The 20,055-nt window shown below is 46.0% G+C and overlaps 3 protein-coding genes across 9 annotated transcripts; 2 read left to right on the top strand and 1 right to left on the bottom strand.

Annotated features, from left to right (window-relative positions):
• Window positions 1–3,392: 3,392 nt before the first annotated feature.
• LOC136516233 (spliceosome-associated protein 49-like) lies at window positions 3,393–6,959 on the top strand. Of its 4 annotated transcripts, none has more exons than XR_010773973.1 (5): window positions 3,393–3,566; window positions 4,722–4,933; window positions 5,267–5,459; window positions 5,544–5,764; window positions 6,381–6,959. XR_010773973.1 is itself a non-coding variant. In XM_066509592.1 (4 exons), exons 1-4 carry the CDS (start codon window positions 3,533–3,535, stop codon window positions 5,678–5,680), a joined length of 417 nt encoding a protein of 138 aa, XP_066365689.1. In that variant the 5' UTR covers window positions 3,393–3,532; the 3' UTR covers window positions 5,681–6,144. The 4 variants fall into 4 exon arrangements, 2 of the variants coding, with proteins under 2 accessions (XP_066365689.1, XP_066365687.1); XR_010773972.1 differs by lacking the exon at window positions 6,381–6,959 and adding an exon at window positions 6,204–6,361; XM_066509592.1 differs by lacking the exon at window positions 6,381–6,959 and having other exon boundaries at window positions 4,722–4,774; window positions 5,544–6,144.
• Window positions 6,960–11,002: 4,043 nt separating this feature from the next.
• Window positions 11,003–14,851, top strand: LOC136516232 (probable beta-1,3-galactosyltransferase 8). Its single transcript, XM_066509589.1, has 7 exons — window positions 11,003–11,580; window positions 11,716–11,931; window positions 12,046–12,107; window positions 12,205–12,741; window positions 12,824–12,949; window positions 13,101–13,210; window positions 13,414–14,851. Exons 1-7 carry the CDS (start codon window positions 11,518–11,520, stop codon window positions 13,698–13,700), a joined length of 1,401 nt encoding a protein of 466 aa, XP_066365686.1. The 5' UTR covers window positions 11,003–11,517; the 3' UTR covers window positions 13,701–14,851.
• Window positions 14,852–15,261: 410 nt separating this feature from the next.
• On the bottom strand, window positions 15,262–18,218 carry LOC136516527 (uncharacterized). 4 transcript variants are annotated; one of them, XM_066509934.1, is made up of 4 exons: window positions 17,526–18,217; window positions 17,339–17,414; window positions 16,468–16,817; window positions 15,262–16,365 (listed from the first exon to the last, which is right to left on the bottom strand). In XM_066509934.1, exons 3-4 carry the CDS (start codon window positions 16,733–16,735, stop codon window positions 15,518–15,520), a joined length of 1,116 nt encoding a protein of 371 aa, XP_066366031.1. In that variant the 5' UTR covers window positions 16,736–16,817; window positions 17,339–17,414; window positions 17,526–18,217; the 3' UTR covers window positions 15,262–15,517. The 4 variants fall into 4 exon arrangements, with proteins under 4 accessions (XP_066366031.1, XP_066366033.1, XP_066366034.1 ...); XM_066509936.1 differs by lacking the exon at window positions 17,339–17,414 and having other exon boundaries at window positions 17,526–18,218; XM_066509937.1 differs by lacking the exon at window positions 17,339–17,414 and having other exon boundaries at window positions 17,560–18,218.
• Window positions 18,219–20,055: the final 1,837 nt, after the last annotated feature.

Genomic DNA, 20,055 nt, shown 5'->3' with positions numbered 1-20,055 from the left:
AAGATGGTCTTTATTGTCCACCTTTTAAAATATCATAACTTTAAGGTTGCCATTTGTGTATGTTGTAGGATTGTGATGTTTGACACTGATTCATGAGGGTGTCCATGAGAATCGAAATTTTTGATGCCATTATAATGTCTAAGCGTACCAATCAGACAGAGACGAACTTGATTGTTAAAATATTTTCAACACTGCTTTCATATACTCTCTCTGTCCCAAAATAGAATTCATTCTCGCTTCCCGAAAATTTAACTTTTTTTTAACTTCAACCAATTATATATAAAAGTATATTAATATTTATAATACATAATTAGTATCATTACATAGAACATTAAATATATTTTCATAATAAACTTATTTGAAGATATAAATATTGTACGTATTTTTTACAAACCTAGTTAAAGCGAGAAAATTTGACCTACACGCATCCCATAAATAACTTATATTTTGGGGTAGAGGAAGTATATGCTAATGAAAGTAGTCAACTGAAAGTGGTGATGAACACAACAATACTTTCATATTATATGCTAATGGGAACACGAAAAAACACAGGGGAATAGACCTATATACTAATGGTGGGAATATTCATTTAGGAAATTGCAGAAGGTTCACTAGTCTCACCATGTATAACCTGCACATATTTTATTTGGCACCCTAGCCTGTTCGTTTGCTCGTAAACGATCGTAAATTTCCAGTCAGGAATAATGTTTTTCTCTCACACCAAACCAGCCAGCAGTAAATAATCTACGATCGTTTACGGCCTCCCGAACAGGCTGTATGATATTTTCTTCCATGCATGGTTATTGTTTCCTTCCATGCATGATTATTGTTGTCTTCTATGCATGTGGTCTCAGGTGATCGATTTGTTTCCTTCAAAGCAGGCGGGGATCACAGGGATGACAGTTTTTTTCTATCGCGTCTTTCTTTTTCTCGCTCGCCCGTTGAACAGCGTGGGAGGTGGGATCAATCGCATGAGGTGGCAGACGGACGAACCAAGACAATTATCGCACCAAAACGGTGTCCACATTTTGTTCTTTTTAGTTGTAAAAGATATATATATGACATCAATCTTAATAAATCTAATTTTTTTATTTTTTATATAAATTTTCACTTCTTATTTTGCAGTATAGGTTTATGTGGAATAGATCTAAAGCAACACATATTTATACGATGAGTATAACATACTTTGTTTTTAGGTTTTGTGAGAGATTTTTCAAGACACATAGTATTATCCATGTGACAGGCACTAATATTTATATATTTACTCGAACCTGTATATAGGATGATATGGAGTTCGTGGATATATTGATGCACGAAAGAAATGAATATCGAAGATTTCTTCCTGTCAATATAAAACATTATCTTAACCGCATCACGGAAAGGTCTATAAAGTAGAGTTTGTGAGCCTACGATACCGCACACTCCGTGACTGTGTTAAATTTATAAACTTTATTTTTTAGATTAAATATCACTTTAACATTGGTATTTAATTTTTATAGTATTATCATCTTATCGTGCGATCCGTGTGTTTTTAGTATAAAATGTTAGCTATCCCATAGCAACGTACATGCTCACTATCTAGTAGTGTCTACCTGCCTACTCTCTCGGTCCATAAAGAGTGACATTTTTTACTTTCACAGAGGAGGTTTCACCTTCTATCTTATTCAAAATTTTAAAATAAATTATAAAATAAATAAATCATTAATAAAATATCTCTAATGATAAAATAAATTATAATAAAATATATTATATTTATATAAAATATTTGAACGACGCTCGGAGGGAGTACCAACCTCCGTGCGCTCTCGCCTCGACTCGGCTTGCCACTCTGCTTCCGTGCGCCTCCCCCGTCTCGACTCCTCGCATTCGCCGCGGCGTCAACGCGTCATCCTTCCCGCGGTCTCTCTTCCTCCGCCTCTCAGATCCGGCGGCCATGGCGAGGAACCCGGGCTGCACCGTCTTCATAGGTGAGATCTCGCCTCCTCCCCGCGCGCTCCCTTCCTTCTCGACTGCTCAAGGTCCGAGTCGCCGCCTCGCCGGGACGGTCTGGTGATTCCCGCGGAGGCTCAGTATCTCGCAAGGTTTCCCTTTCCTCAAATTCTTCCGTGGTTGCTTGGATTTGGCGTGCGGCGGGTAGAACCTAGGAATCTAATCTTCGTGAGGTCGCTGTCCACACGCTTATCCTCTCATCGGCGGTTGGAACTGTTGCTTCCGCCCCCAAATCGGGACGTATCGTACTTCCTTCTCTCGTCCGCCGTCGGCTCTCTGTTTACTAGGGAATTTGATGGCTTCCGCCTTGTAATTTGCCGCTCAGTTCCGCCGTCGGCTCTCTGTTTACTAGGGAATTTAGTTGGTTCACTGATGTTTCCTTCTATGCATGGTTATTGTTTCCTTTCATGCATGATTATTGTTTCCTTTTATGCATGATTATTGTTGCCTTCCATGCATGTGGTCTCAGATAATCGATTTGTTTTCTTCAAAACAGACGGGGATCGCAGAGATGATAGTTTTTTTTCTATCGCGTCTTTTCTTTTCTCGCTCGTCCGTTGGACAGCGTGGGAGGTAGGATCGATCGCATGGGATGGCAGACGGACGAACCAAGATAATTATCGCACCAAAACGTGGTCCACACTTTGTTCTTTTTAGTTGTAGCAGATATATATGACATCAATCTTAATAAATCTATTTTTTATATAAATTTTTACTTCTTATTTTACAGTATATGTTTGCGTGAAATAGATCTAAAGCAACACATATTTATACGATGAGCATAACATACTTTGTTTTAAGGTTTTGTGAGAGATTTTTCAAGACACGTAGTATTGCCCATGTGACAGGCACTAATATTTACATATTTATTCGAACCTGTGTATAGGATGATATGGAGTTCATGGATATATTGGCGCACGAAAGAAATAGATATCGGAGATTTCTTCCTATCAATATAAAACATTATCTTAGCCGCATCACGGAAATGTCTATAAAGTAGAGTTTGTGAGCCTGCGATACCGCGCACTCCGTGACTGTGTTAAATTTATAAACTTTGTTTTTTTTGGATTAAATATCACGTTAACGTTTGTATTTAATTTTTACAGTATTATTATCTTATCATACGATTCGTGTGTTTTTAGTATAAAATATTACCTATCTCATAGCAATGCACGAACACGCTACCCAACAATGTCTACGTACCTACTCCCTCAGTCCAAAAAGAGTGACATTTTTTACTTTCACAGAGGGGTTTCACCTTCTGTCTTATTTAAAAATTTAAAGTAAATTATAAAATAAATAAATTATTAATAAAGTATCTTTAATAATAAAATAAGTTATAATAAAATATATAATATTTATATAAAATATTTGAATAAGACCGAAAACGAGGGAGTACCAACCTCCGTGCGCTCTCGCCTCGACTCGGCTTGCCACTCTGCTTCCGTGCGCCTTCCCCGTCTCGACTCCTCGCATTCGCCGCGGCGTCAACGCGTCATCCTTCCCGCGGTCTCTCTTCCTCCGCCTCTCAGATCCGGCGGCCATGGCGAGGAACCCGGGCTGCACCGTCTTCATAGGTGAGATCTCGCCTCCTCCCCGCGCGCTCCCTTCCTTCTCGACTGCTCAAGGTCCGAGTCGCCGCCTCGCCGGGACGGTCTGGTGACTTCCCGCGGAGGCTCAGTATCTCGCAAGGTTTCCCTTTCCTCAAATTCTTCCGTGGTTGCTTGGATTTGGCGTGCGGCGGGTAGAACCTAGGAATCTAATCTTCGTGAGGTCGCTGTCCACACGCTTATCCTCTCATCGGCGGTTGGAACTGTTGCTTCCGCCCCCAAATCGGGACGTATCGTACTTCCTTCTCTCGTCCGCCGTCGGCTCTCTGTTTACTAGGGAATTTGATGGCTTCCGCCTTGTAATTTGCCGCTCAGTTCCGCCGTCGGCTCTCTGTTTACTAGGGAATTTAGGTTGGTTCCGCCTTGTAATTTGCCAGCTAAATTCCGCCGTCGGCTCTCTGTTTACTAGGGAATTTGGTGGGTTCCTCCTTGTAATTTGCCGCTCAATTAAATGAAACGGTGATTTGCTAAGGTTCCGGTCTGCCCTCCCGGACTCTTATGTTAGGTTGGTGATTGCCCTCGCGGATCCAAATATAGCAGGAGCTATTCCCCAAAACAGAATTTAGATTTTATCAGGGTTAATTGCATAAGCTTCCCGTCTTCTCTTGTAATTTTTTCCCTGTGAAGAAGACGGATGAACTTAGGTAGAAATAGCTCACTTATAAGTAAACATCTCTCGTGCCATCAATGGAAATTGGACATCATGGTATTGAAGCGATTATCATGCCATCACGTTGCAGTTCAGCTTGGATAATTTTAATCAGTTATCGCGAAGATCTTGATCCTATAGTCCTTTCCAAGTAACGAATAAGAAAAAATTGTCTCGCGTCAGCCTCGTCTGTTATGTTCTTTGTTTGACTAGTAAGTGTTCTCAGGCTGCCTTTTTGCTTATTCCTTGCTTGGCTCAGGCTTCCTTCTGTATGAACTCCTTTTTTGCAGTTTTATACTTTTATGCATAGCTTCATGTGTATGTTATGCTATTCTGCTACCTATCATGGTTGTTGCTTGTTGCGCAGCCCTGGTACTACTTAACCTATGTAGTTGTTTTGTTATTCTACCATCTTGTTTTTGTTGTCAGACATAATATATTAGTGTTGTGTGTGTGTTTTTTTTCTTAAATAGGTAACTTGGATGACAAGGTTCCTGAGAGGGTTCTGTATGAAATTCTTATTCAGGTAGGTCGTGTTGTAGACCTACACATACCTCGTGACAAGGAAACTAGCCGACCAAAAGGTTATGCTTTTGCTGAGTATGAAACAGAGGAGATTGCCCAGTATGCTGTTAAGCTATTTTCTGGCCTTGTTCGACTTCAAAATAAAGCACTTAGATTTGCGGTGCGTTTCTTTTTGCTCCCTCATTTTACACAAGTTACATTAGTATAGCTGGATAGTTGAATGTTACTGTCCCTTTTTCATAGTATATAATACTCCCTCCATCCCTAAATGTTGGATGTTGATTAGTTCAAAATTAAACTAATCAACGTCAAACATTTAGGGATGGTGTGAGTATCTATTATGTATTTATGTGTTGGGTCATGGGACTCGGTCTTAGCCCAGCCCCATATATTTTTGCACTTTACTAATTGAGGGACTTGCACTTGCACTTACTATATGTTTTTTTAGTATCGCCATAAGACTCAACTCAGAAATTACTGCAATTTTCGACAGATCTCTGGGCAAGACAAACCCTCATCAAATGGCAATATCCCTGTAACTCCTAGGTTAAACTCTGTACCACAGCCAAAGCAACCTCAACCTATGAGGTCTAGTGATACTCCTTTGCCACAGCATACAGCTGTGAATGGCAGGAGTGCTGGTTATGGTATCTCACCAAATCATTCATACGACACACACTCTCAAGGTGAGGAAAACTCTGGTCATTTTGGAATGCAAGACATTTAATGTTGAATTATGCGTTAAGTCTCACAACTCCCCTTTTGACCAGCACCGGCATCAAGTGGGTTACCGAGAAGAGGACTAAGCAACGGTACGTATGAATATAGTAGACGTGTATTTGGTTCTGTTCTGAATGATGTTAGCCGTCGAGCTACCAGGGAACCAGTTCCATACCCGTCCTACTAGCATGTTGAGCTCCGCTCCGGTGACTGTGACTCTATGCTGACAGAAAAAGGTCTCTGAAGATGTTGTCTGTTGTCTCAGCCACATGTAAGGTTATCTCTGTACTCACCATTTCAAGCCTGTAAATATGGGTTATGGTGGTAGGACATATGCTTGTCTTTTGGGTTATTCTGTTCTTTGCATTGTAGTGAGATTTTTCCCTGCTGGTTAGGTCCTTCTCATTCCCTAGTGTAAGGCCATGCCTCCACTAATATGGCTGCACTAGGAATTACCATGCCTAATTACATGAATGGGTGGCAATATGCTCGCAATCGTGTTTTAACATTCAGTGCCATTAGCTGTTTCAATGTTATAGCAGGGCGTGTTCGTGTTTGAGATATTAGTATTTGGTGGATTTTGTGCTGTTCATCCTGGATCTGGGACATCTGAAGGAACATCGTTTTAAAAGAAAATTGTGAAATCAGTCCCACAGTTTATGATGTTTTAAATTTGGCTTAAATTTGGCTTGTTCGGCTTGTTTTTTCAGCCGGAACAGTGTTTTTCAGCCAGTTTCAGCCAAAATTCAGACCAGCGAACGGGGCCTGGCATTCATTAGCGTGGAACGGGGCCATAGACCAGTGAATATTTGGTTACATATGACTTGTTTGCTTGAGCTGTGTGTCTGTCCAGCACAAGCATTCATTATCGCCCAATTGGCTCTCAGGGTGATCAAGTTGTACTGTTACCTGGCTGCTCTCTGGTATTTGCAAGTTGATCTGTTGTCATTTTCAAGTTCATTAGCGTGGAAGCTGGTGCTGCTGGATTTTCACTTAACTGGTGAATTATCTAGATATTGCATTGTTATAATGCTACTCCATCTTCTTAGAAATCAGCTGGCTTTCTGAGGCGCAAACCAGCCGGTGACCACAAATCCACAATATTGTTGGTCAAGATGGGTCAGATACTGCCCATTTCTCTTAGGGCTGTATCTGGAAGCCCCATGACTGCGATTGTGAGCTCATGTACGTGTTGACCGTTGTATCTGCCTGTGATTGTGAAGCCCGTGTACCTGCAGTAGGCGGAGAACAGAATGGTAAAATATCAATACTTCTGAAGTTGGAACTTGACCAAGTCCCGTTGGGGATCCAAACTACAGGTTGTCAGAGTTCGTAATAGAGGCTCAGACTATGAAATCAATTTGGGAGCAAAAGATATGACTGCACCATTTACCTTTACGATACAATTTTTATTGTGTAAATAATGAACCTTCATGGTAATCTGAACCTTGTGGCAGTTTTTCTTCTCACAGCAGTGCCACAAGTTCCGTCGCTGCAGAATTGAACAATCTTCCCGAGACAACAAATTTTGCCCGCAGTTTAGGGATAGTACGTAGACACGACTCGCCGGTAGCACATAGGACTTCGGCCCCTGCGTTGGCGTGATTTCTTTTTCTGTGACGAACCGAATTTAATTATTTATAGCAGCAGCGAAATTACAGAAGTTTAACCACACAAGTTCCGTTTGCCATAGCTGCCATCAACATGTGCTTATTCATTTTCTAACACAATAACCATTTAGATGTTCCATAATCTCTATACAGTCCTTAGAAATTTACCAATTACTTCGTCCGTTCCAAATTATAAGTCACTTTGACTTTTTTTTTCATCCATTTTGCTATGTATCTTGACATAATATTATATCTAGATGCATAGCAATATGGATGTACCAAAAAAATTAAAACGACTTATAATTTGAAACGGAGGGAGTACTTCATATATTCTAATGTGTATTTGCATCTGTTGAATTGCACCTTTATAGATTTTTAATATGTATTTAGTTAAAGTCTTAGCTTAATTTCCATAAGCTTTTGTTGCATTATTTTGTGACGAGTGTTAAGTTCGAACTCTTACGGTTATTATATTTTTTATTCGAAATTTCCTTTTATTTTTCTATTAGAAAACAGATTCTATGTCCTAGACTTTAGCTTTAGTTACTATAATAACATAAATAGTCGTTTCAGTTTTCTCGATGGTACTCAATGATCAAGATATTATTATAAAGAATTGTATATGTAGTAGCATTGTCAGCGCCTGCGCCCGGATTCAGGGCCGGCTCTACAATTTTAAGGGCCCACAATAAGAACCCATTGAACTAATCTTCTTGTTTTCTTTTCTGAGCATCCGACAATTTTAAGGGCCCACAATAAGAATCCATTGAACTAATCTTCTTGTTTTCTTTTCTGAGCATCCGACAAACGCTTCTTAGATAATATCTAACATATTCAAGTAATAAATACATTGAGTTAGAAATTTGGAACCCTACCAGGCCAGTTTACAAGCAAAGGCACATACACAAAACAAATATAAAAATAGGCTTCATTGCTTCAGTACTGTGATGCCCCTAGTTATAGCACCCAAGGATCGAATCTAGAAATTGAAAATTGGGAAATACTGTGATGTTGTGATGATCGGTCATGGATGTCGCTTACTGTGACGATTGCTGTCGCGTTTGCCGCGGTCGTCCTCACAGCTCGCGTGTCCCATCGCGTTCGCTCCATCGCGGCGGTGTGCGATGTGCCGGCGAGTCGCGTCCTGGTGAGAATAGCAGGCGCTAGGATAGGGCAACTGGGTGAGAAACTGAGAATACGAAGCGCCGCAAATATGAAATATCGCTGCCTCCTACTCCTGTGCTCACGTCGGGACTATGAGAACATGAAGAGGTACGGAACCCTCTTGCACCCCCCCCCCCCCCCCCCCCCCGGGGGCTCTATGGGTCCCCGGCGATCGCACCGGCTGCCCCTCCCCTAGAGCCGGGCCTGCCCGGATTGCCCCGCTCCCCCTCCTCCGGTCACAGCGAGACGAAAACAGGGTTCCTAATGCAAAACCGTTCATTAGCATTTTTATTATTTTCGTGAGCAAAAAATTATGGCCCTAGTGCAACGCACGGGTATGTATCTAGTTATTTAGAAAATAAAATAGATCCAATGATTATTATTATCAATGATAATTGGGTCCAATCATTTTTATTTCGGTGACAATTTTTTTATGATTCTAGTACGTCTCGTGAGTATTAACATGGATATCCAATTAGGAATATTAACATCCTCTGCATTGCACCTATGCAGATTTTTTATATGTATTTAGCTGATACCTAAGTTTAGGTTCTATAAGCTCTTGCTATATCTTTTTGTGTCATCATAAGTCTATATTTTGGCTTTCAACTTTCGATGTTATTAGTTATGTCTATTTTTAATCCATGTGCTGAGTTAAAGATCGAGTGTTTTGTTTTATTCAAAAAAATCTTTTATTTTTTATTTATAATATATTATAATTCTAGCCTACACCCGGTTACTATAATGGCTTAAATAGTCCTTTCAGCTTGCATGTGGCACTTAAGATGTTGAATTTGCTATATTTATTAAGAATTATGTGTAATTGTTTTATGAAAAAATACCATGCTTAAAATTGAATCACCACATTTGATATGTCATAATGTTTCAATCAAAATTATAAACTTATTTAATGTATAAACTTACAAAATTTATTGTCATCGAGTGTTAGTATACTTTAAGTGAAATTATCAATTTCATTGATATATGGTTTGATATACGAGAACATTCTTCTACGCTCGATAAAATATTAAAAAAGAAACACTTATCCTAATGCATTCATGTTTGCTTGTCTATAGATAGTGCATAGTATTATGTTTACTTTTAATTTAACATTGGTACACGTGTTTAACGTAGAAAACATACACATCCTAAGTATTTATATGTAGATTTTGAGAGATATTTTATTTTATTTTTTACAACCACACTTGTGGGTAATTTAGATATAAATTAAATTTGTTATTTTATATTATTTGTTGTAATTTTCGTGTGTAATTTAGATGTAAACTTAGGAATTACTTTGCAATATTTTTTGTAATAGCAAAGGCGGAGAATTTGGATCGAAATTTAAGGGGTTATTTTAAATTATATTTCATAATGATATATGCCTTTAATTTATATACAAACGTAGATGGTTATTTGAAATTATTTTATAATGACATGTTACAGGGAAATTAGGGGGTTATTTTTATTTATAATGGCGAAGGTGGGTAAGTTTTATATAAAAAAAGAATACATCTAATGACATTAGTGATGATGATAATCAAATTCTACAAAATTAAAAGCCAACGGCTGATTATTGTGAGAACTTTTCTAAGATTTATGTTTTTTCCTAGCACAACCTATGAGGATTAACATAGTGGCCGCCAAAGATGTTTGTGATTCTTGTGAAAATTGACATGGAGGATTTATGTTTCTTCGTAGAGGCCTCCAAAGTTGTTTCTGATTATCGCAAAAATTAACATGGAGGATATTTTTTCCCAGTGCGCCTCTAAAACCTCCCATTAGTAATAGTAAGATACTAATTGTCTTTTGTTATTATATTACTTGAACCGAAAAGCTTTGCAATATTCATAGAGTAATTATGGGTGTGACATTTAGTATGCATTGTATGTTTTTTTTTTATAAATGCATTGTATGTTTTGTCCCTTCTGCGGAGGGGGGAGAAACCAAGGCTGTAGAGAAATGACGAAAATACCCCTAGTGGTCTGCCACTGCCGCTGCTATGCCACTGCTCATAGCAGCGTGAGGCTCTGTTTGGATCCGGTGACTAAAATTTAGGAGGTGTGTTGGAAGAATGTTGCATGGGATGTTCGGATATTAATAAAAAAATAAATTACATAATCCGTCAGTACTCTACGAAGCGAATTTTTTAAGCGTAATTAATCCATCATTAGCATATGTTTACTGTAGCACACATTGTCAAATCGTGGACTAATTATGCTTAAAAGATTCATCTCATAAATTAGTCATAAATTATGTAATTAATTTCATAATTAGTCTATATTTAATACTCTATGCATATGCCAAATATTCTATGCGAATTTAGGAGGGTAAACAAACACCACCTGAGAGTTCTTCGTATACATGGTGCAAGAAAAAATGAGTGGACCAGTGGACATCCACGTGTCCATGCTTGAGGTGCCATTGCTTATTTTATTTCAGTGACAGGAGACACAACCACACCGTGACGTGCGGTGTTTTTTTTTAATAGTGGATCCCACCAAATGATACCCTTCCCTCCGTAAAAAAAAAAGTAATCTTAGCTTTAAACCTAGACACATCTATTAGTGCAAATTTTGTGGGAAAAAATTTAAATTCTAGGATTGCAATATTTTTGGGACTGAGAAAGTAGCTGATAAAAAAGTCCCTTTATTAGTTTCACTCCAGATACGTTTGTTTCTGGAATTCTATGTGTAATAAAATGCTCACAATGTTTACGTGTCCCAGTTTACTGTTAGCTGTGCAGGCTTCTTCTATTCTGATTCTTCGACCAACTTCATTTCACTCACGTTGATTGGAATCCCATGAAGATGAGCGGGTCCTGTTTTACTCGCACAGCAATACGGATACGGCACTCAACTCAATCACCGATTCACCGGACGAATAATCATCATAATCATGACATGTTTGCTCCAGTGATCCTTTCTTCGGGCTGCAGCCTGCAGCTGCAGGACATCAATAGCATTGAGCAGAGCTAACTCCGAGTCAAGCCCCAGCGGTCTGGCACTGGCAGCTTAATCGTGCCATCCTAACTAAGCTCTGGCTCACGCCGCCAGCATGAACGGCGAACCACCTCACGCCAAAGGGCCTTGCCATCTGAACCGCTTCGCCGTGCAGGGCTCGATCGGATGACAGATAGGCGGCGTGTTCCGCGCGCGAGGCTCGATCGGAGCTCCGCGCGCATGCATTTGGGTTAGCTCCCTGGCTTCTCCGGTTCCATGAGGCGCAGGGATTCGCCGCGCGTGTGTTCATGAACTACAACCGCACAGCCGTAGAGAGCACCAGTACTGTAAACGTCGCTGCGACGACGATGGTATGTAGTGCGCTACTGGAGCTGCGCTGGCCTGAAATTTTGTGCGCACGATCGATTGTGTGTGTGTGTGTGTATAGGTACACATATATATATTTCTCCAACGGTGACCTTGCACTGTTCGTGCCGACGTTGCAGGCGCTGCTGACGGAGAGACAGCCGCAGCCGGAGAAGAAGCCGCCACGGGCGAGGCCGATGTCGGGGAAGGGCGTCGTCATGCTGTGCGCCGCGAGCTTCTTCGTGGGGCTGCTGCTCAGCGGCCGGGCGACGCTGCTGGCGCCGCCGTCGAACGCGCCTTCAGGCCGCGGCTCCAGGATCGCTCTGTTCTCAGATGGCTGCGACCAGAGTAGGCGTGTAAGTAACTAATGAGTAAGCACCATCGAGCGAGCGAGCCTTATAGTTTTCTGGAGCACCAACCATACGCGATATGATCATATGAAATGTTTTTACTTGTTCCTGTCTCATAAGCTGGACGAGAGCAGCCCCAAGGACATCATGAAGGAGGTGTCAAGAACTCACCTAGCAATCCAGTGGGTAGCATAAGTGTTTCTTATATAACCTGGGTCTGAGCTCTGAACTCTGAAGACTGAGCTAATAACGTGTCGGATGCATTCATGGCATGCACAGGTCCTTGGACAAGTCGGTGTCGTCGCTGGAGATGGAGCTGGCCGTGGAACGAGCCAAGCAGAACGGCGGCCTCGGCGTGAGCGTGCCGTCCAGGGGCCGCCTCCCCAAGGCGTTCGTGGTGATCGGCATCAACACGGCCTTCAGCAGCAAGAAGCGGCGCGACTCGCTGCGCGACACCTGGGTGCCCCGAGGGGACAGGCTGCGGCGGCTGGAGAAGGAGAAGGGGGTGGTGGTCCGCTTCGTGATCGGGCACAGCGCGACGCCCGGCGGGGCGCTGGACCGCGCCGTCGACGCGGAGGCGGCGGCGACGGCGGACTTCCTGCGGCTGGACCACGTGGAGGGCTACCACGAGCTGTCGGCCAAGACGCGGACCTACTTCGCCACCGCCGTCGCCACCTGGGACGCCGACTTCTACGTCAAGGTCGACGACGACGTGCACGTCAACCTGGGCATGCTGACGAACAGGCTCAACAAGTACAGGGCCAGGTCCAGGGTCTACATCGGCTGCATGAAGTCCGGCCCGGTGCTGTCGCAGAAGTAAAAATATATAACTGCATCTGAACTAGACCTGTGCTTGCTTGACCTGCACTGCATGGCTAACTCCATGAGATGGTGGCAGGGGCGTCAAGTACTACGAGCAGGAGTACTGGAAGTTCGGCGACGAGGGCAACAAGTACTTCCGTCACGCCACGGGCCAGATCTACGCCGTCTCCAGGGACCTCGCCTCATACATCTCCATAAACCAGTAAGCTAGCTAGCGTTCCTGATTTGGCATCGACGTCGACGTCGCTCCGACCCGTTCGCGCACACAAGCGTGCTCCGTGCTGACAGTTACTGACCATCCATGTGTGCGTGCTTACGCTGCGCGCCGCGAACGAAAACGACGCATGCTGCAGGCCGATCCTGCACCGGTTCGCCAACGAGGACGTGTCGCTCGGCGCGTGGCTCCTCGGGCTGGAGGTCGAGCACGTCGACGACCGGAGCCTCTGCTGCGCCACGCCACCAGGTACGTACGTAGTGCAGGGATCCTTTGCATATGTGACGGCCTGGATGGGGTAAAAGCTTTTGATTTTGGCTCCTGCCCCCTGGGGTGTACGTGGGCGCCGTCTGGAGCGCCGCCATCTGATCTGTGACTCTGATGATCCACCAAAACCATCATCAGCACAAGGCTTGACCCTTTTCTAATGTTTTTTTTTCTATTTCCTCTAGATTTTTCTGGAACATGGAAACCATCATTCATGGATGGTAGCATAACACTTTCTCAGAAATCAGAGCTGAGATACATCATACACGCAGGACCAGCCACCTGCATTCTCTGCCGAAGACTAGTGGAGTGCTATTTCTCTACTACCAGTACACCAAGTGGTTGTAGCACGATGCGTGCATGTGCTTGTGGAATCACAGGGTCCTGCTGTTTAGTTTTGCAAAATTGCAATGTAGTTCGAACAATTCCTTTTTCATTCGTGCTTTTGCAAACTTATGACCCATTCTGGTGAATAACATCAGTTAGTAGAAGTGTACAACTTACAACACCCAACAAAGCGTGCTGCTACTGCAACGCGCCCTGCAGCTTGCATTGAGCCATCAGAAAATTAGTAGCACTGTCCGGCTGTTGAGGAGTTTTTGGCGCAGGCAGCAACATTGACACGTGAGAGAGCCTGGCTGGCATAAGAAGGTCCTAAACATCAAAGGGAACAGCTAAACCTAACGGAAACTGCACACGAATCATCCACTGATGTAGCAACCTGCACTGCACTGCACTGCACCGCAAGTGCATTATTCCGGGAAAAGTTCTGGCTAGGCCAAGGCATGTCTTAGCCACCAAACTATGGCCTAAAAGTTAGGCAAATGAGCAAAACAGAGCATCGAAAATATTATTAGTACTTTGTCATTTGTCCTCCTGCCACAACTTCAAACCTAATTCGAAAACGCTCCTTATAGGGCGTTCGTGCACGGACGGACGGACCCTGCACTCGCTCATGCCGCCCCCACCCATGTCGCCCGCGTCGCCCGCTCGCTCTACTCGTGGGACGGACCCCGTCCTCGCCCACGTGGCCCCCACTCGCGCCTCCGCCGCCCGCCCGCGCCGGGCATGGCGAGCCCAATGTGCTAGGTGCTCGCCAGCTCGCTCCCGGACTCGCGCCTCCTATCGTGGCCGTGTTCCATCCGCCTGCCCCTGCCCCTACTGAGGTCCGTGCCGCCGACAAGCTCCATACCTACGACCTCCGCGCCACTCCACGGCTTCGAGCTCCGTGCCGGATGTTACGCTGAAAGTGCATGTTGCAATAGTATGTTTCAAGTGTTTCAGATGTTTCCGAGGTATGTTACAATTGTTGTATATAGATGTTTTGCAAAAGTAGATCGGGATGTTGCACATGTTGTAATGGCTATACACGTATGTTTCAAGTGTATGTTCCAAATGTTTCTGTTCCAGACGAACATTGCACGTGTTTTGTCTAGATGTTGCAAAAGTAGATCTAGATGTTGCATATACATGTATGTTGCAAGTATATGTTTTAAGTGTTTGCAGGTGTTTCATACGTATGTTTGCAAAAGTAGATCTGGATGTTGCTTATGTTTGCAATGGTTTTCAAATATTTTTCAGGCATTTTTGCAAGTGGTTCAGACGCTTGTTTTAAGTGTTTCATCTATCTTCTTTTCTATGTTGCAACTGTTGCATCTGGATGTTTCAAAAATAGATCGGGTGTTGTACATGAGATGCGCGTGGAAAGCGACTGGTGACGCGAACGACGTCCGGGGCGGCGTCACGAACTCGTCACGCTACGCGCTCGTTCACTCCCTGTGCGAGCAGAACCTAATTGGTAGGGCACTCTGCTAATCCGCTCCCAATGTCTGATAAGGGGCCACTTTTCTTTTCTTGATTTTATTTTTTCTTCTAAGCAACTTATATTTAAACAATTTTCAAAAATATAGTTATAGGAATTGATTAAAGGGTAGAAGAAAGGAAACCAACTTAAGAGCAAGAGCCGCCCTGAAGCTCTATCAAACGGGGCTCGAGATTTGTCACTTGTTTACCAAACGGGGCTCTGTGACACAAGTGTTAAACAGTCTATGCTTTACTGCTTCGGCCGGCGAACATGTGACGAGTAAAAACGGACAAACATATTCAGAGTGGACACATTCGCAACAGCTAAAACAAGGCCGCGTGCATCCATCCATCCGACCGTCTATTTACACATTACACATCTCAAACTCAAGCACTCATAACACTCAACTCACTGCCCCTCGTATACTGATAGCAAAATTCATTACAACAGGCTCCCTCCGGCGTACGGCCGGCCGGCCGACCGGGTCAGTCCCATACAATCGCGGAGTTCTTCGGCGTCACCATCTCGCTGTGCGGCGCCGGCCCTCCCCTCGAGAGCGGCCTGGCAGCGGGCACCATCGGCGCCAAGTAGTTGCCTACCCGGACGTACCCGCGCGCGTCGTACCGCCCGGCGTGGTGCTGCACGGGAACCGGCACGGGCGCCGGCGGGTACTGGTGCTGGTAGTGGTGGAAGTTGTTCTGCAACAGCAGGGCCCCCGGCCCCGCGCCTGCGTGCCTTGGCGAGCCGCTCACGTAGCCCGGTATGCTGCCGTCCACGCCGTGCTGGTGCAAGCGCTGCGCCGCCGCGTCCAGAGTTCTGAGGTTCGGCGAGCTCCGGACGCGCTGCATCCCGAACCCGAACACGGTGGGCGGCTCGGCGCCCACAGCGTTGGCGCGCGGGGAGTTGCCCGCCGAGACGGCGCCGTGCGTCTGGGCGGAGAACGGCGGGCTCCCGTCGGGCGAGGCTGGCACGGTGGCCACGTAGCGCTCCTCCGGCTGGAAGTGGTGGTGTTGCTGATGGTGGTGGTGGTGGTGATGCGGGTGGAGGCGCGACAGGCCAGCGTAGCGGGCAGAGGAGGGCACGACGGTGGGCGCGGCGGCGGCCGACGGGAGCGGCGCGGCGGCCTGCGGCATGAAGACGTAGACGCGGAAGCGCGGGGACGTGGTCGGCGAACGCTTCGCCTTGAGGCGGTCGTACTCGTCCAGCATGTGGACCAGGTCCTCGTCGCAGGTGACGGAGACGAGCACGTCGAGTTCCTCGGCGAGGGAGAGGAGCTGGTACTTGATGGCCGCGACCTCCGTCTTGAACATGTCCTCCACCTTCTTCTTCAACTCTGCACCAGGCAATGACAAACAGGCCTGCTGATGAGATCCGAAAGAGGCAGGTTACGGAGCGCGGCTCCCCACAGCGGATCGAGAAGGCAAGGAACACCCACCGCGGAAGCAGATGGAGCGAGGCACGGCGAGGACGCGGGTCTCCCCGCCGACGTACTTGAGCACGCCGTCGTGCGGGCGGGGCACGATGCGGCCGCCGAAGCTGCAGAGGATCTTGATGCGCCCTCCACCTCCGCCACCACCAGCTCCGCCCGCGCCGCCGCAGGTGCAGGTCGGCGAAAGATGCACGTCCTCATCTGTGGTCGTGCCCTCGGACTCCGTTGTCGTCACCGTTGGCGGCTCACCCATCGCGCCTTCTATCTCGGCCATGGTGTCGCTTCACCCAAATTCTCACTCGACGGAGGCCAGCAGCAGAAGCAGAGGACGCGAAGAAATGGCCCGTAACAGAGACCTGCACAGTAACCGCAGCACGATTTATCAACTTGCACAAACGGCCCTCGAGACGAATCCCATAGACGAGGAATCACATGCTTGGTACTTGGAGCACACAAGAACACAAAGATTCATTTTTTTACTCTGATGACCAGAGTATGAACCCATATCTTGGGGGGAAAAATGACCTAACCAAGCAAATACTGAAACGCGAGATGAACTCACACCAGAACGGTCAAAGAGGTAATGTTTCCCTAAAGACTGGTACGAAAAGAGGATCCCGAAAGCAACAACCACTTCAGCATCAAACCAAGCGTGCGGACATGAAAACGCCCCACGAATTCAACACGGATGTGTCATGTCTGGCGGAGCAATTAATCGGCGCTCATTAGTTGAGCGACAGCACATGAGACGCCAGCCTTGCAAGTTATGGGTTTCCTGGCCAGCATTATCCTTCCGACGAGCGCCAGAATAAACCAGCCCAAAAAAAGGATGCATTTTTCTTTGGAGCAAGGAATCAGAGCGCGGCGGCCGGCCAACCTGTTATCAGACGGGACTCCAGAAGCAGCCGCGTTGACGACGACGACCTAAAAGATTCCAAAATAGTAGATCGAAACTGCCAGAAGAGAACATCCATCCAGATGAGCAAAGCAAAGAAACGCGTCGGCAGATCGGGGAGGAACCGGCCCAATCGGCAGGGAGAAGAGGAAACCGAGAAGGGATTCACCAGAGATAACGGAACGGAGTATAATCCAACCAACCGGAGGTGGCGGTTCCGGCGACGGACGAAGTGCCGCCGAGCAAGCGTCTGGAACCGACCCAGATCGAGCCGGACTAAGCAACAAAGAGGGGGGAAGCAAGGGGAAGGCAACCCCCGAGAATCTTAGTGGAACTGATCAATCCCCATCCGGGAGTGACTGATCAATCGTCGCCTCTCCTCACCGGCGGGCGTGGGCGCGTGGCCGGATTTAGGGAGGAAGGACGGACGCGCACGTCGGGGGCTCCTAGATTCGAGGACCAGCCGCTCGCTCGCCTATTCTTGGGGAGAGGATGGGTGGGGGTGGGGCGATTGCGGCGGCCGTGTGTGGGCCGCTAGCTGATTTCCTCCCTCCGTGCCTGCGGAGGACTCTGGAACTGGAACTGGAACTCGCGACTCGCCCGCCGGCCGCGCGCCCTCGCGATTGCGAGCCGGTTGTGAAATAGGTGCCGGGCCGTCCGGAACGGTGCCGCGAATATCCGCGTCTCGCTTGGGGTTGCGTTGCGTGCCGTGGTCGGTTAGCGGGCCGCGCGACGGCTCTGACGCGCCGGGCGGGGGGCCGTTCAGCGTCGCCGTCTCGCCGAAGCGCGGTGCGAACGCGTGCCCCCTGCTTGGCGGAGTGGCGTCGCCACGACGTATATCCCTCGACGGTTGGTGCCCGTGTCTGTGTGTCACGTATACAGGCGTTTTGTTGGGCACGCACAATGCAACGCAGCCATGGCGTAGATAGATTGGTATGTTGATTTATATGAACCTACTGTACTGATATTTCTGCCCCCAACGCGGTGATTTGATCGTGTGTACGTCCTGTGGAAGAGGGCGCTGCCGTTTCATCGGCATCCCGAGCTGGCAGGGCACGGCGCGGCGGGCGGCGGCTTTGGACTTTGGACTTTGGAGTGCGTTCAGCCGCGGTGCGAGGGCGTGTGCCTGGCGGCGATAGTCGACTAGTAGTCGGCACTAGAAGTTGTCAACGGTCCTTTGTTTCATGGCACTTGGCGTGGCGTAGCTATACGGTGTGTCACTATGCTCAAATCAAATTGCACACAAGGCTTGTTTCACCGATAATTAGTAAAATAATAAAAACAAATGATTTCAGATCTTGTTTAGATTACCTAGGCTAATTGTCCGTAGCTGACTAATAGCTTGAGCTAATTGTTGGCGGTGTTCGGCTGAGCAAGAAGCCGGCTTGTTCGGCTTGTTTTTTTTTCAGCCGAGATAGTGTTTTTCTCTCACAACAAATCAGCATAAACAGTGTTTTTAGCATGATCAGTATTTTTTCATATCAGCCGAACACTGCCAATTTAACTGTCTAATAGTTAGCCACCCCAAATTAGCCATGTACGGTTTAGATACAAGAGCTAAATGATAGGTGGAATCATACATAAAGTCACTTCAATACCTGGAATTTTTCCGCTCTCTACGTGTGCTACCAAGAGGTAGGATAGCATAGGGTATTTTGGTCCTTTTGTTGCGGATTCATACTTTTAGTCTAAATTAGTTAGGTCTCGACAAGACTCATTTTTTTTTAATTTGACCATTTTTTGAAGAAAATTTACGTTTACCCCCTGGATGACGTAAACAGATCTTTAGACCCTGTGGGTCGTCGCCGTTGCCTACGGCGCCGAGGTAACCCGTCTCGGCGCCATAGGTCTTAGAGCCGAGATGCCTGGCCGGGCAAAACGGGGCATTCAAGTGGCGCTGACGTGGCAGGTAGGTCGGTGCCACGAACCCTGGCGCCGAGGTTGGTGCCACAGATCTTGGCGCCGACCTCGGAGCCATGGGTCTCGGAGTTGACCTCGGAGCCAAGATCCATGGCGTCGAGCTTGGATTCAAAACCCACGCCAAGGTTTCCCTCGTCGAGGCTCCTTTCATTTCTTCCTCCTTGTTCTCGGGGTTTTCTCTCCCCAAACCGCCCAATCTCTTGAATCGAGCAATTTGACCTTGGAAAGTTGTATTTGATCCATAGATCTTCGAGAGCAAGGTATGTTCTCTCCCCTCCTCATTTTTACGCATTGGTTTGGTATATATTTCGTGTATTTTGCAACCCTAAACAAGTTAGTACTTATTGTTTGAAGTGATTATTAATTTTTTGTATTATGTAATGGTAGGATGCCCAAGACATGGTAAAGCTAGTAAACCAGGGTAATCTCTGTCAATCGTGTTATATTATTGGTTCATTTATGTGCAACAAATGAAAAACCCTAGGTTTATGGTTTAGGTTTATGGTTTAATGCTCATTGCTTTTGGTTCTTAGAACGAAATTGGTTTATTTGTAGTTATGGCCGGATGACCGAAAATGCCTTCAACCCATTGCCTCTGCCTAGTGGTGTTCCAGTGCCCATATGCTTTTACGGTGATCCTTGCAAGGTAGCGAAGTTCGATGAAGAGGACACGTATAGGCAGAGGTATTGGATGTGTGCTAATTTTGCCTTTGAGCCTACACTTCGTCAGCGCCGCATTAACAAGATGGTGGGAAATTGATGCCGTGTAATAATTATTT

The sequence above is a fragment of the Miscanthus floridulus genome, chromosome 17 (genome assembly GCF_019320115.1).
Source record: "Miscanthus floridulus cultivar M001 chromosome 17, ASM1932011v1, whole genome shotgun sequence".
Lineage (NCBI taxonomy): Eukaryota > Viridiplantae > Streptophyta > Magnoliopsida > Poales > Poaceae > Miscanthus > Miscanthus floridulus.
The sequence above is the reverse complement of the archived record's forward strand: the minus strand, read 5'-3'. Positions and strand labels throughout refer to the sequence as shown.